This window comes from Trachypithecus francoisi, unplaced genomic scaffold, assembly GCF_009764315.1.
Source record: "Trachypithecus francoisi isolate TF-2019V2 unplaced genomic scaffold, Tfra_2.0 Lachesis_group3, whole genome shotgun sequence".
Lineage (NCBI taxonomy): Eukaryota > Metazoa > Chordata > Mammalia > Primates > Cercopithecidae > Trachypithecus > Trachypithecus francoisi.
Window position 1 is genome coordinate 101,169,651 of NW_022681468.1, and position 19,223 is coordinate 101,188,873.

The window sequence follows — 19,223 nt, forward strand, 5'->3', positions numbered from 1 at the left end:
TGAGCCACTGTGAGCATTGGACAGGATCACACAGAGCCCAGTACAGTGCCAACAAGTCACCAGTGTTGGTCAACAAGTGATAGCAGACCTCAGCTATTATTATCGTGTTTTACTGCACAGGTATTTCAGATCACCACTCTGACTTTTCTGGGGGTGAAGACATGCCATGATATCACTCCATGTGTACTTAGAAATACTGGGAAAAGGGTTTTCTTCAGATATACCCTGGATACCCTATTGCAGTGTATGAGACCCATGCAACTATGGGTGACGTATCTAGTTAGGAAGTCTTATACAGCCAGTGCCTATAAGACCCCAGGTTCCTCCAGAAAAGGATTTTCTTCTTCTCTGCATCAGTTCTCTCTCTCTCTTCTAACTCATTATGCCTCACTTTAATTTGAAAGAACTTCATATTGAAGCCATCTGGGATCACCTAGGGGGGTTTTAAGTATTAGATTTCCCTCTTGTGACCTCTGTAAAGTCAGAGGCATTTGGGCTTAGCCCTCAGGAATTTGGGTTCTCATTCTCTTGGTCTTGATGTTGAAATCAGATCTTGCAAGTACCAAAAGGGACATGATGTGAGTGGGCAAAGGCATGAGGACTGTAGCGATTCAACGTGGCACTGCAGGACTGCAAGGGATATTTCCTCCCAGTCTTCAAAAGTCCCCAGGAAGTTGGGGGAAAGTTACAGATACATCTTTAGGGAAAATAAAGGTCTCTATTGTGAGGTAACACTAGCTAGCCATAGTGGCTAGAACTGAATTTAGACGTGTTGAAATTTGAACTATAATCTCTTTATGGGGCCTTGGACCAAAAACCCAGCATTTTGCATTTTGTATTCCAGTCATCTTATATGTGCCATCAGAAGGTAACTACCCACTTCCTGTTGATGCCTGGGATGGTCTGAAATACTGTCTGTACAAAAAGTCTTTGGAGAAGTCTTGACATTCTCAGACCGCTTGCTGCCGGCCATTCCTGTGCTATAAATTTCTGGTTGCCCCTGACAGCGACATCCTTGTGCCACAGTTGTGGGTTTGAAGTTTCCTGAAAATGCCATGGGCTTCTCTCCTAAACAAAGCCGGTTCTCTTACAAATGAATTTCAAGAGAGTAAAGGTTGGGAGTGGGAAGGAGAATGTGGCTGACTTGTCCTATTGCTAGAAAAACAGTACTGGATGGTGAGGCAGCATGGTGCTGCAGTGAAATGGGCCCAGACTTTGAAGTCAGATAGACGTGGATCTGTTTACCATTTATTAACTGTGTGAACTTGGACAAATTATGAAACCTTGAGCTTTAATTTCCTCAACTACATCACTGGGGATAAGAGGATCTACTCCCAGGGTTGTCGTGATGATTAAGGGAGGTAAGGGAAGCCAAGTCTGAATACCTATCCTGCCTTCCCTTTCCTTTAGTGCATGTTCTTGGGCTGGTTGATGAGCAACATCATTTTCAATCGCCAAGTGATACCACCAAGCTATGAATGCTACGAGGCATGAACAATGCCTTTGGTTCCTGTAAGAGGCTGGGAGGGAATTCGAGCCAGAGAATAAAGCTTATCTTTTGGGAAATAATTCAGGGAGAGGAGGGGAGAAGTGTGGAGGGCATGCCTTGCTGAGCTGCCTATAGGACCCCATGTGCCCTGGAGACCACAGAGGGCAGAGTCTGTCTGGAAGCTGGAGGAGGCGGAGAGGGGAGGGCCCAGAGGAACGGGTCTAGGAACAGAAGGCCATGACTAGTACCCAGGTCTGCTCGTGAGCACAGCCCGTGTTCACTTGGCCTCTGTCCCACATCTGCCAATAAAAATTAAGAAATTGATTTTCGTTTGTTTGCCTCTGAGGACCAGGCTCTTTTTATGAGACAGTAAATGGAATCCCTCTCTGAGCATGGCTGGATTTTTAATTGTGTTTGTTGTGCTTCCACTTATTCCGTTTTATGAGTTCCTGCTCCCAGATTTGTTGATGCGAAGCTCTCACCCACCAGGGACATGTCAGTGTTTGATTTCTATCAGTAGGAAAAGGTTGAGGTTTTAAAAAAATCATTTCTTAATCCAAAGTTTGGCTTGTTTGCTTCATTCTGACACATTAAAAAGGCATGAGACCTATGCAGGCTTATTTGCCTCTGCTACCCAAGTCAGATCTAGGTGGTCATGATCTGATTCTATGGAACTGAAGATCTGAGCTCACCTTTGGGGCAGAGAGTGGGGAGGAGACGTTTTAAAATGGATTATATCATTGAGGACGACAAGCCCTTTTTTTTTTTTTTTTTTTTTCATGAGAGACTTCTGTGGAGACTTGCTGAAGATGGTGTGAAGCATGCAAAGTGTCTGAATGAAGAAATTAAAGTACCATTGGTAAATGTGGAGATGTGATAGACAGCACCCCCACCAATCACAACTGCTTGAACCAATGGTGCTGCATTTTGCACATCACCATGGCTGCACCAGGTGTTGGCGGGAGCCCTTGCATCTAAGTTGGCCTCACTGAGGGACTGGGGCTGAGTGGAGTTCTGCTTCATGCTTCCACAAATGCCAACCCAAGAAAAAGGGAATATGACAAGTCACACTGGATCTTCAAGCTTCCATGTGGGAGTGATGCATCCTCACTTCTGCTCACTTTTCATTCCAAAGAAAGTGATGGGGATACTGTTTAACTTCAAGGTGGTCCACAAAACTGCAGTCCTAGTGAGTGCCTGGATATACTCAATAAACAGCAGTCATGCTTACCACAGCTCCCATGAGGGCTTTCTGAGTTGGGAAATGAGATTACTGCCCCCCAACCCTACTCTGGAAGGAAGTACAAGTGTAAAGGAAGGAGTACAGAAATCGATTCTGGCATTGGAATTGTACAATTTAAGTCTATCTGTTGGACTTGTCAGCCCAGAGCTATTTTATGTGGGCTGGTCCAACCCTGAAAATATTTGGCAGTCCATCCCTAGATGCACTGATTTAGCCCCAATCACGGGGAGCTGGCATCTTGCCTTCTGTATATAGGCTCATGTATTCACACCAAGCACTCTGTTTGTGAAAAATACTTGGTGTCAGCTATACTGTTGAGAAAATGGGTAGTTTGGTGGGAAGAGGCAGAACTTTGGAGTCAAACAAAGATGGCTTCAAATACAGGTTCCACCACTTCCTGACTAGGTGATTTTTGAAAATGACTTAAACTTATTTGAGGATCGGTTTTGTTATTGATTAAATGAGAATAATGGTAGTTGTTGAGGATCAAATGAGATGAGAACAAAGTGCCCAGCAATATATCTGGCATGTAGCTGGTATTTAATTAATGTCAGTTTTGTTTTCCCTCCATCTTCCCTTTTGTTGTAAACCACAGGGATCCTAGCATCCTTGGGGCTCTGTCACTCCTTTGGAATTTGGAGAAGAACCACTTCTACATGTTGGCTGGGCAAATGTCCTAGGGTTGGACCAGTGGTTGGATTTTCTTGGAGCCACATTTCTGAGAATTGTCAATGCTCTGTAAGTCAGAGAGTTGCTGGAAGAGAAAGAAATTTTAGAGCCAATGGTAGGGTATTGGAGAAAATGATTCCAAGGCAGTCTTTCCCCTATCTGAAAGAGGGAGTGAGTATTGATGTGTCAGTGCATTCCCTGGGAGGCCGCTCCTTTTTCCTCCTTCATTTTTTGTGACCCACCTCTTTCCCCCTCTGTTTCTGCATTATGAACCTTGAAAAAAACTTTCCCTGGAGTCACCAGAGGCTTCTGCAGAATAGTGGTGGACCCACAGGTCCTCGTGGTGACTTGTTGTCCCAGGCTCCTCTCTTGGGACTGGGGCTCAGCCCACCTGGGTGGAAGCTCATACTACTGCAGTGAAGTTTCCTCTCCACTGTTGCCATCAGAGAGTTTTGCTTTCTCTGCGTAAAAAGTAAAGTAGAGATTCCTCTTCAAACACTTTCCTCCCCATCTAACTAGGAATAAATAGCAACTTCTCTTAGAAGCAAAATTTATTCAAAGACCTGTGCTAACATTCTTAAGTATCTGCTAGCCAAAATAAAGAAATCAATGTACTTTATGTTCTTAGCTCCCACAATTTAGCCTAAATATTTGCCCTGGCATGCTTATACTGGTCCAAGCAAGCATTAGATCATAGCCTGTTCCTCTTCCTTATCTGAAGGTGTTTTTACCTTTCTCAGCATTTCACAGTTTACTTCCTCCTTCCTTTGTTCTCCTCTGCCTTTGCCTCTTTTTAAAAAAGTTCTAAGTTGCTAGCCAATCGGGACAAATACAGAATGTGAGGTCCTATTCCAGCCAGTGGAAACCGGACACAGCAGTAGGGTGGATGTGTCAGGGTATAAATGACAGTGTCTCCTTTGTTCAGTGTGCTCTCGTGACAGTACTGCTGGTGGGTGTATCCTTTCTGCAGAAAGTATAAAAATGGTCTTGCTGAGGAAATTAAATTTATGTTCAAGTGCTATTTCTGTACGGCACTGGGGAACAAGCATTTCAAACATCTGGGAACCTGAATCCCACCTTGGAATAAACCATTTATGTAAATTGGAGCCATTCCTTGCTCTACACCCTCATTTTTCCCCTGTGGAAGAACAGGGAGGGGAGGAAAAGCCTCTGGATAGACAAGACAGTATGGACTGTCTTGTGGGGAAAGACACCTGTCAAGGCCATTGAGTTTCTCCAATTATCTGATGGTTCTGTTAAGGTATGGCTAGACGAACAAAACCCACCGTGGATCTGAAGAAAAAATAAGGCACCAATTTTAGAAGAGAATAATATGATGTTGAGAGTCTGTGCAAACCTCTGTTCCCTTGAGAGTCTCTCTCTAAAGCTTGCATTTACTAGAAAGGCTATGAGAATGTTTCTCTTCTCTTTGATTATTAGTGTTGCGTAACAAAGTAATTGTGTAATTGGGAATGGATTAGTGACAGCAGAGAGGCCAATAACAGGTAGTAGGCAGGCTGTGTGTGTGTGTGTATGTGTGTGTGTGTGTTGAGGGCTCAGTAGACATCAAAGCTTGACTCCTCTTGACCTGCCATCCACCTCAGCAGCTTCAAGAAAATAGAAGAAAGCTGTCCAGACAGCTGAGATATTTTTCTCCCTATTACTTGTCCCTCCTTCAGTATCTTAACAAATTCTTCACTGTGGTTATTAAGGTGAGAACAGTCTTCACTGTGGTTCTTATGGTGAGAACAAATGCTTCCTCCCCTAGAGGGGCTACAGGTGTGTAAGTTTTCCCCTGAGGTAAGTGGTGTGAGGACTGGCCAGAGTTTCATGGAATAACATGTTGGTGTCTCTATCAGTGGTTCTCAACCTGGCACAGCTCCATCACCACAAGGGATGTTCAGAAATGTGTGTGTGTATGTGTGTGGTGGGGAGAGTGACCTTTTTTTTTTTTACATTTAAAAATTTTTGTTTTATTAGACTTTATTTTTAGAGTGATTTTAGGTTCACAGCAAAATCAAGTAAAAGGTGCAGAGATTTCCCATCTACCCCATGCCGCCATCCGTGCACAGCCTCCCTCATGATCAGCATCCTCTGCAGAGTGGTGCATTTGTTGTGGCTGATGAAGCTGAGACTGGCTTTTCATGCCCAGGTCTAGGGCTGCTACATACCCAGAACAGCCCTATCCAAGAAAGACTCGTCTTGACCCAATGCCAGCCATAGCCCTATAAGGAGCCCTGCTGGACTCAGACACAAGCAGGCAGGGGCAAGTTGCAGAGGCCTCCTCTTACTTCCTTTGAAGTGATGAGCCTATGTGCTTTTTATTGGGTTTTCTTTTAAGAAATGTAGTTTATGGAAGAGCGAAGGTGAGTAAGAGGGCCTTGGGAATGGGACAAGACTTTGATGGTGCAATGCTCTTTCCTGCTATGGATATAGCTTAATAGGAACATTCAGCAGTGCTTGGAAGAAGATATGATGAATTATCTGTAATCTATCTGGGTGAGTCTAATGAGGTGACTCACTCCTGTCCCAATTCTCAAGGGTCAAGAGGAACATCTTTAAAAAGGGTCTTGGGAAACTGCAATAGAAGGCAGCTGCTTATAAGGATAATATGCCAGAATTGATCAAGTATCCCTTTGCACAAATTATTTCCCTCACAGTCTGCACTTTCAGGGAGGCAGTGCTGGCGGAGTGTTATGAGCACGGGCTCCAGGGCCAGACTATGAGTTTGAATTCCAGCATCACCACTTCTTTGCTAGGCATTTGTCCTTGGGCAGGTCACTGCTTTATGCTTTAATGCCTCCATCTTTAAAATGGGGAAAATAATGGTACCAATGTCACAGAAGCATTATAAGATTAATTATCTTTACAGAGCCTGATGTGTAGGAAGTATTCAATAATAAAAATTATTACAATGATCAGGATTTCTCCAACTAACTCCTCAACTCACTATAATTTGACTTTTCCTTAACATTCCATGGAAACTTCTCTCATTAAGGTCACCTCCACATTTTCCAACACAGTGGCTCATTTTCAGGCTTAATCCTATTTGTCCTCAGTGTGTGTGTCTCTTGAACTTCTAGACACTCTCCTCCTTTGAATGCTTTCTTTTCTTTTCTTTTCTTTTTTTTTTTTTTGAGAGGGAGTCTTGCTCTGTTGCCAGGCTGTAGTGCAGTGGTGCCATCTCAGCTCACTGCAACCTCCGCCTCCCAGGTTCAAGCGATTCTCCTGCCTCAGCCTCCCGAGTAGCTGGGATCACAGGCATGCACCAACAAACCCAGCTAATTTTTGTATTTTTAGTAGAGACTGGGTTTCACCATATTGGCCAGGTCTCAAAAGCCTGACCTCACATGATCTACCCACCTTGACCTCCCAAAGTGCTGGGATTACAGGCATAAGCCAATGTGCCTGGCCTCCTCCTTTGAATTCTAAGACAGTATCCTTTTCTGGTTTCCTTCTACGTCTCTGGCAGTTCTCTTTTTCCTTGCTCTCCTTCCGATGCCTACATTTTAAGTATTGGTGTCCCCAGGGCTCTGATGTTTGGCTTTTTTCTTTTATCTCTATCAGGTCTTCCTGGGTGATCTTATTCCTTCCCATGGCTTGGGAGTCTGTGGCAGAACCCTTCCATCTGTGGCTCTTACCCCAGCTTTTTCAAATCCTCATATACTGTAGAGAAGGTAGAGACTGTTTTAGATCCCAGGCTCTTGGAACATTCCGTTGACTACTTGCTATCTATGGACTTTATGTGAGCAGATTCAAAGGAGCAGCCTTTCACAAAAGGTTTAAGTCTCAATGTGGTATCTTCTTAAACTTCTCCCTCTTCTGTGTCCTTCCTCCATGTCACTATAACCATCCACATCCTATAATGCTGAGAACAGAAAGGGGCGGGTTAGAGGCGTAACTTCTGTTGCATGTGGTCTTTGTGTCTTCCTGCATTCCATGGTCTACAATTCTAATAAAGCAAGTAGTCTGTAGTTGCAGTGAAGGCTTGTGAGCTTTGGCGTAAACAAGACAGCCTGGACATGGATCCTGCCTTCATCATTGTATTCTGTAACCTCTCCCTCCAGACACTTCCTTCCCATAGTGCTGTGGCTTGAGACTGGGAATGATACTAAATCCCCAGCTTCCTCTTTTCCTTGCTTGCCCCTTGTTTTGCTGACATCCCTCTTCCTGATGCATCCTAAGATGGGGACAAGCAAGGCAATTTTTTACACATTTGCAAACAATTTTATTTTGCTCTTACAGCGGATTGATTTTTTTTTTTTAGGTGTAGATTTCCAGGTTGAAAAGTTGCCCATCCAAATGTTGAAGGAATTGCTCTGTACAATAACAAGAGTGGTATTGTTATAGAGAATGATTCCATTGTCTTTCTGTTCACTGTTCCTTTATAAATGTATCCCTCCTGTCTGGAAGCTCTTAGCATCTTCTCTTTATCCCCAGGGCTCTGGCATTATGTAATTGTGTGCCTTGATATATGTGTGTGTGTGTGTGTGTGTGTGTGTGTATGTGCACATACATTCATATTTGTGCACTTGTGTTAATTATGCTGGAAACTGGGTAATATGGGTGAATTTCCATAAGTTTTTTGGTTTTCCATTCATGTCTTCTATTCATATTCATTTTCCCTGTCTCTTTCTCTCTGGGATTTATTTTAATTAGATGTTGGATCTCTTTATCAAACCTTTGATTTTCTTATCTTTCCTTTTTTATTTACCACCTCTTTCCTCTTTGTTTAATTTTCTGGAAGATTTCTTGACTTTATATTCCACTCTTTTTTAGCTTTAAAATTTCGATGATCATAATTTCCAAGGACTCTTCACTACCCTCTAATTGTTCACGTTTTAAATATTGCCTTGCTTGTATAGATGCAGTGTTTTCACTGACATCTCTGAGGATATTAGTGGTTTTTTTTTTAGAAAGTCTTCTTCTGCCTCCTGCATTGCCTCTGTTTCCTGCAGGTCACTGATCCTCTACTCGTCTTGTGTTCTCCCATGCCAGAGCTTTGCTGAAGTGCCTGGTGATCCTGAACTGTTTCTTCATATTTAGGAACTGACCCCTAGAAAGCTAGTGCAATTCTGCCTTGTGTACATGGGTGGGGCTTGCCAACCAGCAAGCTTCACTGTGGCATGATTACAGAATGAACTTGACTTTCCACTCGGAGATCCCCAAATGTCCATACCGAGAAGTATTTTTTGAAAGAATTCATCCAGAGATGCATTCTCTAATCTCCTGCAGGGTGCTGGTATGAGATGAGATTGGGGTGATGGGGAGGCAGGGTTACAGGAAGAAGGGGCTCAGCTTCATGCCTCATCCCAGCCCTCCCCTGAGCCTTCTGGGTTCAATGTCTCTGGGTAAACCACTAGAATCCTGTGGGAGGGGAGCAAGGTGATGGTGGGGGCACCTTGTTCCTGCCTGGAGCCTCACTCCACCTCAGCCTTCCTGGCTCTCTTATCCTTTCACGTAGTGATCCTTTCCAGCAGAACCGGCTGCCTGCAAATAATCTCCCTGCAGTCCTGTTGGTCATCTCTTCTTCCACTCTTTCCTCTTCTCTTGCCTCTTTTGTCTTTTGACTTTTTAAATTCCAAAATATTATTGAACTATCTTATTTTCTCTTATCACCTCTCTTCCTCTTTCTCTTTGGGCACACACATATATATGTATTTTATTATACTTTAAATTCTAGGGTACATGTGCACAACATGCAGATTTGTTACATATGTATACATGTGCCATGTTGGTGTGTTGTACCCATTAACTCGTCATTTACTTTAGGTATATCTCCTAATGCTATCCCTCCCCCCTACCTCCCTACAATAGGACCTGGTGTGTGATGATCCCCTTCCTGTGTCCAAGTGATCTCATTGTTCAATTCCCATCTATGAGTGAGAACATATGGTATTTGGTTTTCTGTTCTTGTGACAGTCTGCTGAGAATGATGGTTTCCAGCTGCATCCATGTCCCTACAAAGGACATGAACTCATCCTTTTTCATGGCTGCATAGTATTCCATGGTGTATATGTGCCACATTTTCTTAATCCAGTCTGTCACTGATGGACATTTGGGTTGATTATAAGTCTTTGCTCTTGTAAATAGTAGGCACACATATTTTTTGAATTTTTTTTTTTTTTTTTGTATTTTAGTAGAGGGAATGTTTAGTATATGTTTGAGGAGGGAAAGGGGATAAAAACCAGTGCTTAGTTTTCCCTGTTTAACTGGAATTCGCTGTAAAGTTTTTAAAAAAGTTTACAAGGTATTTTCAGGAACTGTCTTCTTTATTGCAAGGCAAGTGATTATTGCAAGTATTTGGGCAACGACTTATAGCTACTTTTCCACACGGTCTCCAAACACAGTCAGACATTTGTCATGGATTGGAATAAGCCTGTCTGTGCTGATGGAGTGGAATTCAGGGGCCTCCGTTTGCATTTACCAGTCTCCTATTTAGTTCTGCCTCATTGATGCTTCACCTCGCTATTTGATGGGAAATATTCTCTCCATAAACTTCAGTAAGATGTAATGGATTTCTGCAGTGGAAATATTGTTCAAGCTGCAAAACTGAATCACAGCAGGCACTTTGTCTGGGGACTGTGTGTCTAGCAAAGCAGCCATTTAAAATGCCAGTTATATGAAGCCACAAACAGTCACAGCTAATTCACTTTACAGGAGTTTTATTTGTATGTATGGGAGAACCACGGCACCAAACAGAATAATTCTTCTACCAAGACTGTAGCATTAATTATCTTTGCCATCTCAGGCTTTTTGAGTAACTGTATGTCCTTACTGGATTTCTTCTTTGGGTGAGAAAGAAGCGAGAGTGAAGCTGGGGTTGGTAAAGACACAAATGATGTTCTTTGAAGCCATTGGCTCAATGTGGATATTTCAAGAGTGGGACAGGTGACCCAGCTGCTGGTATGGAGATCATGATGCAGCTTTGTTACTGTCATTTGTGAAACTTGGCTCAGGTTAGGTCCAGGCCCACAGTGGGCTTATCTCCCTGTGAACAAGGGAGGATTGATGGCTGAGTGCAGTAAAAGCTACAGGATACTCCCCTGGGAATCTGGTGGCCAGCTGGAGAGGCTCTGGGTCTTTGAGCCACTCATCAGAGATTCTTGATCCTGATTGTAGATGTGACTCACTTGGGGAGCTCTCACAATCTGATGTCCAGTTCGCACTCCCAGACCAATGGAATCAGAACCCTTGGGGATGAAATCCAGCATCAGCCATTGTTAAAGCTCCCTAGAAGAGGAAGGGCAGGGTGTACACTACTGCTAGGTCATTTTTAAAATCCTATTGTTGCTACATAAGAAAATAAATGTATTTAAAACTCTTATTTTGAACTAATTTGGACTTGGGAGAAAGTGAAAGTAATTTATGCCACGGTGATTTAAATTTACTTTGATTTTGCAGCTGTTTCCATGGTTTGATGGGTGAGTAATTATCAAGAAAGAGAATTTAGGGTGGTTCTCTGAATTCAGAATGCAGAGCGTTCGAGGAATACTATTCCAGTGGATTTTGCTAATAAAGAAAATGTGGGCCGGGTGTGGTGACTCACACCTGTAATCCTAGCACTTTGGGAGGCTAAGGTGGGTGGATCACTTGAGGTCATTAGTTTGAGACCAGTCTGGACAACATGGTAAAATCCTGTCTCTACTAAAAATACAAAAATTAGCCAGGCATGGTGGCAGGCACCTGTAATCCCAACTAGTTGAGAGGATGAGGCACGAGAATCGCTTGAGTCCAGGAGGCAGAGGTTGCAGTGAGCTGAGACTGCACCACTGCCTTCCGGCCTGGGTGATGAAGTGAGACTCTATCTCATTAAAAAGAAAAAAAGAAAGGCAACCTATAGAATGGAAAAAAAAATTGTAAGCCATGTATATCTGATAAGGGGTTAATATCTAAAATATACCAGAAACCCAAACTCAAACAACTGAATCTCTCTCTCTCTCTCTCTATATATATATATAAAACACACCCACCAAAAGAAAAAAAAAAAAGAAAATGTTTGTGATGGGAACAGTAGTTGGGGGTGGTCTCTGGATGGGGCTGGGAACTGGCCGGATGTGACGTCACCAGGTCCTGCATCTCTCTTGGTGTGTGCAGGTCCTGTGGCTGTCATCAGTGGCGAGGAAGACTCAGCCAGCCCACTGCACCACATCAACCACGGCATCACCACGCCCTCGTCGCTGGACGCCGGGCCCGACACTGTGGTCATCGGCATGACCCGCATCCCTGTCATTGAGAACCCCCAGTACTTCCGTCAGGGACACAACTGCCACAAACCAGACACATGTAAGTACTGGGATGGAATGCTCTCCCTCCTGGGGAGGGGAGGGTGGTTGGTGATAGACCATGTACCTTGGGTTCTGGAACCTCCTAGGGTGACCTACTACCTGCCAATCTCCCACTTTCTAAGAGACCCTCCCTGTTTGTCTCAAAACTTGAAGAATAGCCTGAGCCAGGAGTCCCCGGGACCAGAGTCCTCTGGGAAGGGGGTGGGCTGTGGGTCTGAATCTGCTTCCCTCTTTTCTTCACCTGGGCTCAGCAGGACCCTTGGTGCCTGAGAGGTGCTCCCAATAAGGCAGGAGACACAGCAAGGCTGTTCTTCTCTCTAGACCTGGCCTATGTAACTAGGAAACATAACCTGACTCTGTTTAGACAGCAGCCCCTGAGCTTAGCAGAACCTCCACCCAAGCCTCCATGAGGGGGAAGGGAATAAAGGGCGGTGAGTACCTTTGAATGGAAACATCTCTCTAGCTGCCCCTCCAGTGCCCGGAAGTGTGCACTTTCTGAGAATCAGATCACGGCCCCAGTGCTAGGAACTCTCACCTCCTCACTGCAGAGGTCTCACTCAGACCCGAGGGCTCAGGACACCTGTTTCTCTCTCATCTCCCACCTCCTGTTGGTTCCAACCCCTCTCCTTGTCCTTCTGCTGAACCCTGCTAGACCCCCTCTCAGCTCCTGGAGCCTCAGTGACTTGGCTGTCCATCCAGCAGAGTTCCTCCTGCTGTGTGCCCAGGTTCAATCTGGGCCCAGCAACACCCAAGCACACCCCCGCTCCTCCTACTGTTCCGGCCCCCAGGAAATGATCCATTGCATCAGGAGAGAGCAAAGCAGCTCCTGGAGAACAGGGATACCCGTGCCTGCCTGAGAGCTGGAAGGACAGAAGTGATCAGCTAGGTTGAGGCCTTACCTTACAGACAGGAATACCGAGGCTCTGGGTGGCTGCCCCAGGCTTCCAGCCAGTGGGTTCTCTTCATGTCTCAGTGGGTCGCAGAGTGGGCCTAGGAAGAGGTGCTTTCTGGTCTTGCTCAGCCCCTGGGTGGAGCTCTCTGTACTTGGGGCACAGTCTTTGTAGCTCACAGAACTCTTGCTGCTCCTGCTGGTTCATCCTATAGCAAAGTGGGCATTGGGCTACTGCCATCAGCCTTTGCTTCATTTCCCTGGCTCTGAGTTTTAGGAGAGCATTGTCACAGTGGGAGGGACTGGGCTTGAGTCAGCATAAGGTCATCATTTGCCTCCCAACCTTGGGTGTTCTCCAGAATCTGTCTCTGTGTATCAGATGCTCCCTGTCAGTATCAGAAAAAGGACACCTGGGTTCTGGACCAGGGCTGGGCAAGGAAGAGAGATACCTGTTTTTCAGATAAACCATGGGAAGCACAGAGCAAAGATTAGTTCACCTTTGGCTAAATTTCCTGTCTCAGATCAGGCTCACCACTGGACTGGCCTGGGTGAGACTGGGAGGAAGGACCCTCTATGGTGATAGCTGGGTCCAAGCTCAGTCTAGGGTTGATACTGAGTTTTCTAGGGTGCTGTTGGTATTTGAGAAGAGACCTAGACATTGCTATGTTCAATATACAGTCAGTTCTCATTATCTGTAGCAACTGTGTTCTGTGAAGCTGCTGTGAACACTGAATTAGTGAATGTTGAACCATTGCTCCTAGGGAAGATACGAGGTTAGGTTCCTGTGAGCCTCGGGTCACATTTTATCAACCAGTCAATACATAACCTTGTCATATGTTTCAGTTTAAAGACACTTTATTTAATACGTATTGTTGATTCATTAACATTGAACTCATGGCCATGGCCACCGTCATTCTTCCTGAGCAAAGCTTATCTAACACATGTATTTTTTCTGTGAGGCACATCACGGCTGTCCTGTGCTAAGGAACACTAGCCAATACTTCAGAACGATGCTTGGGGGCCATACTAAACTGCACAGTCACCAGCAACAAGCACAAAAGTGTAAAAAATGTGATCTGGAATAGACCACAGAAAGGAGAGTTGTTTACAGTATGAGAGCTGAAACAAGAATTTTAAAACACTGTTGTACATGATAAATATGACAGATGACAGTTTTTTTTTCCAATTAAAATAAATGTTTTTTTTTTTTTTAAAGACAAAGGACGAAGGCAGATGTCTCCTTATTGAGCCTCAGCTGGAAATGTGCCCCTAGGGTCACATTTTGTCACTCTACACATGTCCCTAAAGGACCATGAAAGTGCCTTGAGTCTTGGTTTTGGTGTTGCCAAATACAGAAATCTGTGAATAATGAATTCCCAAATACAGAATCTGTGAATAATGAGGTGAATTATTTATAAAGTAGGTGAATTCCCAAATACAGAATCTGTGAATAATGAGGATCCCTCTGTCCTCTTTAGTGGAAGCTCTGGATTCCTGGTGCAGAATATGATCTTGTGATCATATCTGCTCACAGAGGCTCCTGATACCAGGTTATCGGCACAATTGCCAGATGGGATGACTCTCTGGTGTGTTGGAGGCAAGTTTCCTCTGGGCCATCAGAATAAGTGTCCCCATGGAAGACTGGGAGCCATGGAGAGAGCTATGGGGCCTGGTGAACATCCTTTGGTGTCAAAACAAAGCATACCCAAGGACTCATCACAGTAGGCAAACCATGTGAAGGAAGTCTTCCTGCTGGAGCCCTCTAGATTTGTGATTCAAAGTGGCTATTCTAAGAATCCAGACAGTTCTTCAGTGTAAACAAGAAAAAGTTGGTGAAAATGGAAAGACAGCAGGTTTATTGATGAGACTTGAAGGAGCAAGGGAAACAAACAATGCCTTATCAGAGGAAAATCATGAGATGACTCCAGATTATCAGAACCCCCTGATGCTGGGGAAAGTAGCCTTTTTAGAGAAGTGGGACATTTTGTTCTATCAATAGACAGTGAATGGCTCTTAATTGTTTTAGAAAACATGAGTGGCATGACAGACCATGAGCAGGAGCATTGTGGCTGCATTTGTCTAATCCTCCCTCTGCTAATCCCTTGGTGACTCACACAGATAGGGTGAAGGGGGGCCCAGGCCAGTCCTCAATGGAGATTTACTGGCTGAGCCGGCAGTAGGTCTCTGATTAACCACGACTTCATCAGTTGAGGGAACAGACTCCAAGACACATCCCTGTGTGCGATGAGACACTATCATAAATAATTAAAGCCACATGCATCTTGGCATATAAATAAGGGGAGAGCATTTATGGTGCAGCAGACAAGGCCAGGGTCACTCCTTTGGGGCGATGGCAAGAACCAGGAAGATTAAGAGAATAAAAATGCTCACATTGTGAATCCCCCAGGGGGTCTCCTCATTCTGATTCTCCTCTTTGTCCCATTTAAAAATGTGTAATGTGGGGTGGAATTGCATGAACATAATACTACCTGACTTCAGGCCTCATTTCCCTGTCCCCCTAGTGATGGATTAAGCCCAAATGTGCTTTTCTTTCTGTACTCATGTGTTTATCATAAATGGTGGGATATTTCTGATGGAAATGATTAGGATGCTGGTCCTTTCCTTGCTTCTCACTTTCTATCTGCTTTCAATCTGGTCCATAGCATTTTTCCCAGCATTTCAGGCTGCAAGGATATTTAGAGATCACCTGGTACAATCCCTTGTCAGATGCTTGTATCCCCACACCTGTGTTCCCAACAAGGGCTCTGCATTTGACATTGTCTTTATTCTGCATTTATTTAGCCTTTCCAGGGATTCCGAAAGAGCTGAATAAAGATGCTCCTAGTTGGCAATGTATACGGAACCCAAAGCCGAATAAAGTCCCCCTAATTATTTACGTATAGCCCTCTGGTTCTTGAGAGCATCAGGAAATGGATACAGCCCTCCTGGTCACATAGCTGAGGACCCTAGACTTTGGGCCAGGTCCGGCAGAATGAGATGTCAAGGGACCACCCCAGGTGGGTCACTTAGGAGAAGCTAAAAGTTATTTGTAGCAACATTGGACCCTCAGTTACCTTTGTCACCCGTGTGGCAGCTCTGGACTGCAGTAAGTTGTTCATGGGTGAGGGTTGGACCGCTTGCTGCTGTCTCAGGAGTCACACATTGGCCCTTCCCCACAGGCCAGTTGAAAGGCTTCTCGGCTTTCTTTAAGGCCCTGGAGTTCTCTGTTCATCCTTTTCTCCCCAAACCCATACTCTTGGTTGAGAAAGCAGAGACCATCTGGGGAGAGGCAACTAGTTTCCTTCTTCTGCCTCCACGTCGTCCTTCTGTCCTTGGGTGTTGGTGTCAGCCTTTGCTCCCATGTTGTCCCTGTCTCAGAGGAAGCAGCATCTCCACCTTCCCAGAGTCAGCCCCTCCTAGCCTTCCCAGTCTGGGCCTGCAAAGAGGACCTGTCTCTATCCTGGTTGGCCTGCCTTTTCCTCTCTTCTCCCTCTTGAGGTAGTGTCTGTCTGCTCCTCTGTCCACCACCACACCTCTTGCAGGTCTCTGTCCTGAAGGTCCATCTGTTTCTTTTTCCCCAGGAGCCCCTCCGCTCTCCATCCGTGATCACTTTGAGAAACCTGACCATGTTCCTTTGAACCTCCTTTCCTCCTTAGCATCCGAGTCACTTTCCACTGTGCTGATTTTTCTCCTTTCATCTATTTAATCCATGTTTATTGAGGGTTTGTGTCAGCCTTTCTTTTAGGCTCTGGAAACAATGGGGAACAAGAGACACATGCTCTCCAGCCTCAGGGGCTCACTGACAACCATAGCTGATTCTCGAGACATGGGATGGTGCCCCCTGCTGCAGGACCACTCAGAGCATCTGTGCCCTCCCTCCCTCTCTTCCTGTCTTTCTCTCTCAACTTTCTGCTGATGACTTACCAGCCTTTATTCCTTCTTTCCAGATCATCCGTCCCACACCTCCAGCCGCTACCTTGAAATGCCCATTTTCCCTCCCAACCCTGACTCCCTCTCCTTTCCTTCTACACTCTGTTTATCTTTTAACACCTCTTTCATTTCTAGCTTCTTGTGAATTCTTCCTAGCCCCATGCTGTCCCAATGGAACCTTTCCTTCCTTCCTTCTAACCCATAGCTTAGTCAGTGCCATGCCCCAGTCTTCAATGTCTTTGAGCCAAATCATACGTAGGTCAGCCTGTCATTTCTCAAATTACATGTCCTGTTTCCCAAACCTGACTTTCAGTTTATTCCTAGTGTCATAATTCTTTATTTTCTGCAGAAACCACAGCATGGAACTAGGGTCAAAGAAGGTGCTAACTAAGATGTGTCAGAGGACTCCATGCCCAGGCTCTCTAGAAACTCACAGAGAGGGGCTGGGCGCGGTGGCTTGCACCTGTAATCCCAGCACTTTGGGAGGCCTAGGTGGGTGGATCACAAGTTCAGGAGATCAAGACCATTCTGGCTAATATGGTGAAACCCTGTCTCGATTAAAAATACAAAATATTAGCTGGGCGTGGTGGTGGGCGCCTGTAGTCCCAGCTACTTGGGAGGTTGAGACAGGAGAGTGACCTGAACCCAGGAGGCAGAGCATGCAGTGAGCCGAGATCGTGCCACTGCACTCCAGCCTGGGCGACAGAGAGAGACTGTCTCAAAAAAAAAAAAAAAAAAAGGAAAAGAAAAAGAAAGAAAGAAAGAAAGAAAGAAAGAAACTCACAGAGAGGAAAAGGAAAGCTTATTGATTTGTATCAACAGCCTCTTTGGAGCAAGCACTGGGCTGGTGTTTTTTTTTGTTTGTTTGTTTTTTTTTTTTTTAGGTAGAACATTTAATTTTTACTAATTTACAAATAAAATGATAACATCAGAAGGGCCACTTCTTTTAAAGATAAGTTGTAACTCTCACATTGATAGTAATCTGTCATTTAGGACAGGGAATCCAGGTAGTTTGAAAATTCATTGGCATCATGGAACTAAAACAATGGCTTTTTAAACATGTTGATTTCATTTTTCTTTGGTTTACAAATGAAGTAGTGATATTACTGGGTATATATGAAGCATACTGATTTACCAAAAAGTAGTAACAAATTTTGTAAACCCTTCACTTAACCATTATTCACTTTTCCCAGCCACGTAAGAATCTTTTATCTTTGTCCTTAGATTAATCACCTTTCTTTTTTTTTTTTTTTTTATTATACTTTAAGTTCTAGGGTACATGTGCATAACGTGCAGGTTTGTTACATATGTATACTTATGCCATGTTGGTGTGTTGCACCCATCAACTCGTCAGCACCCATCAATTCATCATTTATATCATGTATAACTCCCCAATGCAATCCCTCCCTCCTCCCCCCTCCCCATGATAGGCCCCAGTGTGTGATGTTCCCCTTCCCGAGTCCAAGTGATCTCATTGTTCAGTTCCCACCTATGAGTGAGAAAGTGCGGTGTTGGTTTTCTGTTCTTGTGATAGTTTGCTAAGAATGATGGTTTCCAGCTGCATCCATGTCCCTACAAAGGACACAAACTCATCCTTTTTTATGGCTGCATAGTATTCCATGGTGTATATGTGCCACATTTTCTTAATCCAGTCTGTCACAGATGGACATTTGGGTTGATTCCAAGTCTTTGCTATTGTGAATAGTGCCGCAATGAACATACGTGTTCATGTGTCTTGTAGTAGAATAATTTATAATCCTTTGGGTATATACCCAGTAGTGGGATGGCTGGGTCATATGGTACATCTAGTTCTAGATCCTTGAGGAATTGCCATACTGTTTTCCATAATGGTTGAACTAGTTTACAATCCCACCAACAGTGTAAAAGTGTTCCTATTTCTCCACATCCTCTCCAACACCTGTTGTTTCCTGACTTCTTAATGATTGCCATTCTAACTGGTGTGAGATGGTATCTCATTGTGGTTTTGATTTGCATTTCTCTGATGGCCAGTGATGATGAGCATTTTTTCATGTGTCTGTTGGCTGTATGAATGTCTTCTTTTGAGAACTGTCTGTTCATATCCTTTCCCCACTTTTTGATGGGGTTGTTTGTTTTTTTCTTGTATATTTGTTTGAGTTCTTTGTAGATTCTGGATATTAGCCCTTTGTCAGATGAGTAGGTTGCAAAAATTTTCTCCCATTCTGTAGGTTGCCTGTTCACTCTGATGGTAGTTTCTTTTGCTGTGCAAAAGCTCTTTAGTTTAATGAGATCCCATTTGTCAATTTTGGCTTTTGCTGCCGTTGCTTTTGGTGTTTTAGACATGAAGTTCTTGCCCATGCCTATGTCCTGAATGGTACTACCTAGATTTTCTTCTAGGGTTTTTATGGTATTAGGTCTAACATTTAAGTCTCTAATCCATCTTGAATTAATCTTCATATAAGGGGTAAGGAAAGGATCCAGTTTCAGCTTTCTACTTATGGCTAGCCAATTTTCCCAGAACCATTTATTAAATAGGGAATCCTTTCCCCAATTCTTGTTTCTCTCAGGTTTGTCAAAGATCAGATGGCTGTAGATGTGTGGTATTATTTCTGAGGACTCTGTTCTGTTCCATTGGTCTATAGCTCTGTTGTGGTACCAGTACCATGCTGTTTTGGTTACTGTAGCCTTGTAGTATAGTTTGAAGTCAGGTAGCGTGACGCCTCCAGCTTTGTCCTT

General features: G+C 44.2%; 1 protein-coding gene across 8 annotated transcripts in view; it reads left to right on the top strand.

Moving 5' to 3' along the window:
• The window catches only part of NTRK3 (neurotrophic receptor tyrosine kinase 3), a 402,524-nt gene that overhangs the window by 220,077 nt on the left and 163,224 nt on the right, over nt 1-19,223 (top strand). For all 8 annotated transcript variants that reach the window (XM_033189111.1, XM_033189103.1, XM_033189105.1 and 5 more), the window contains one exon: nt 11,499-11,687. In XM_033189111.1, coding sequence (XP_033045002.1) covers nt 11,499-11,687 — 189 coding nt within the window. The remainder of the gene's footprint in view (nt 1-11,498; nt 11,688-19,223) is intronic.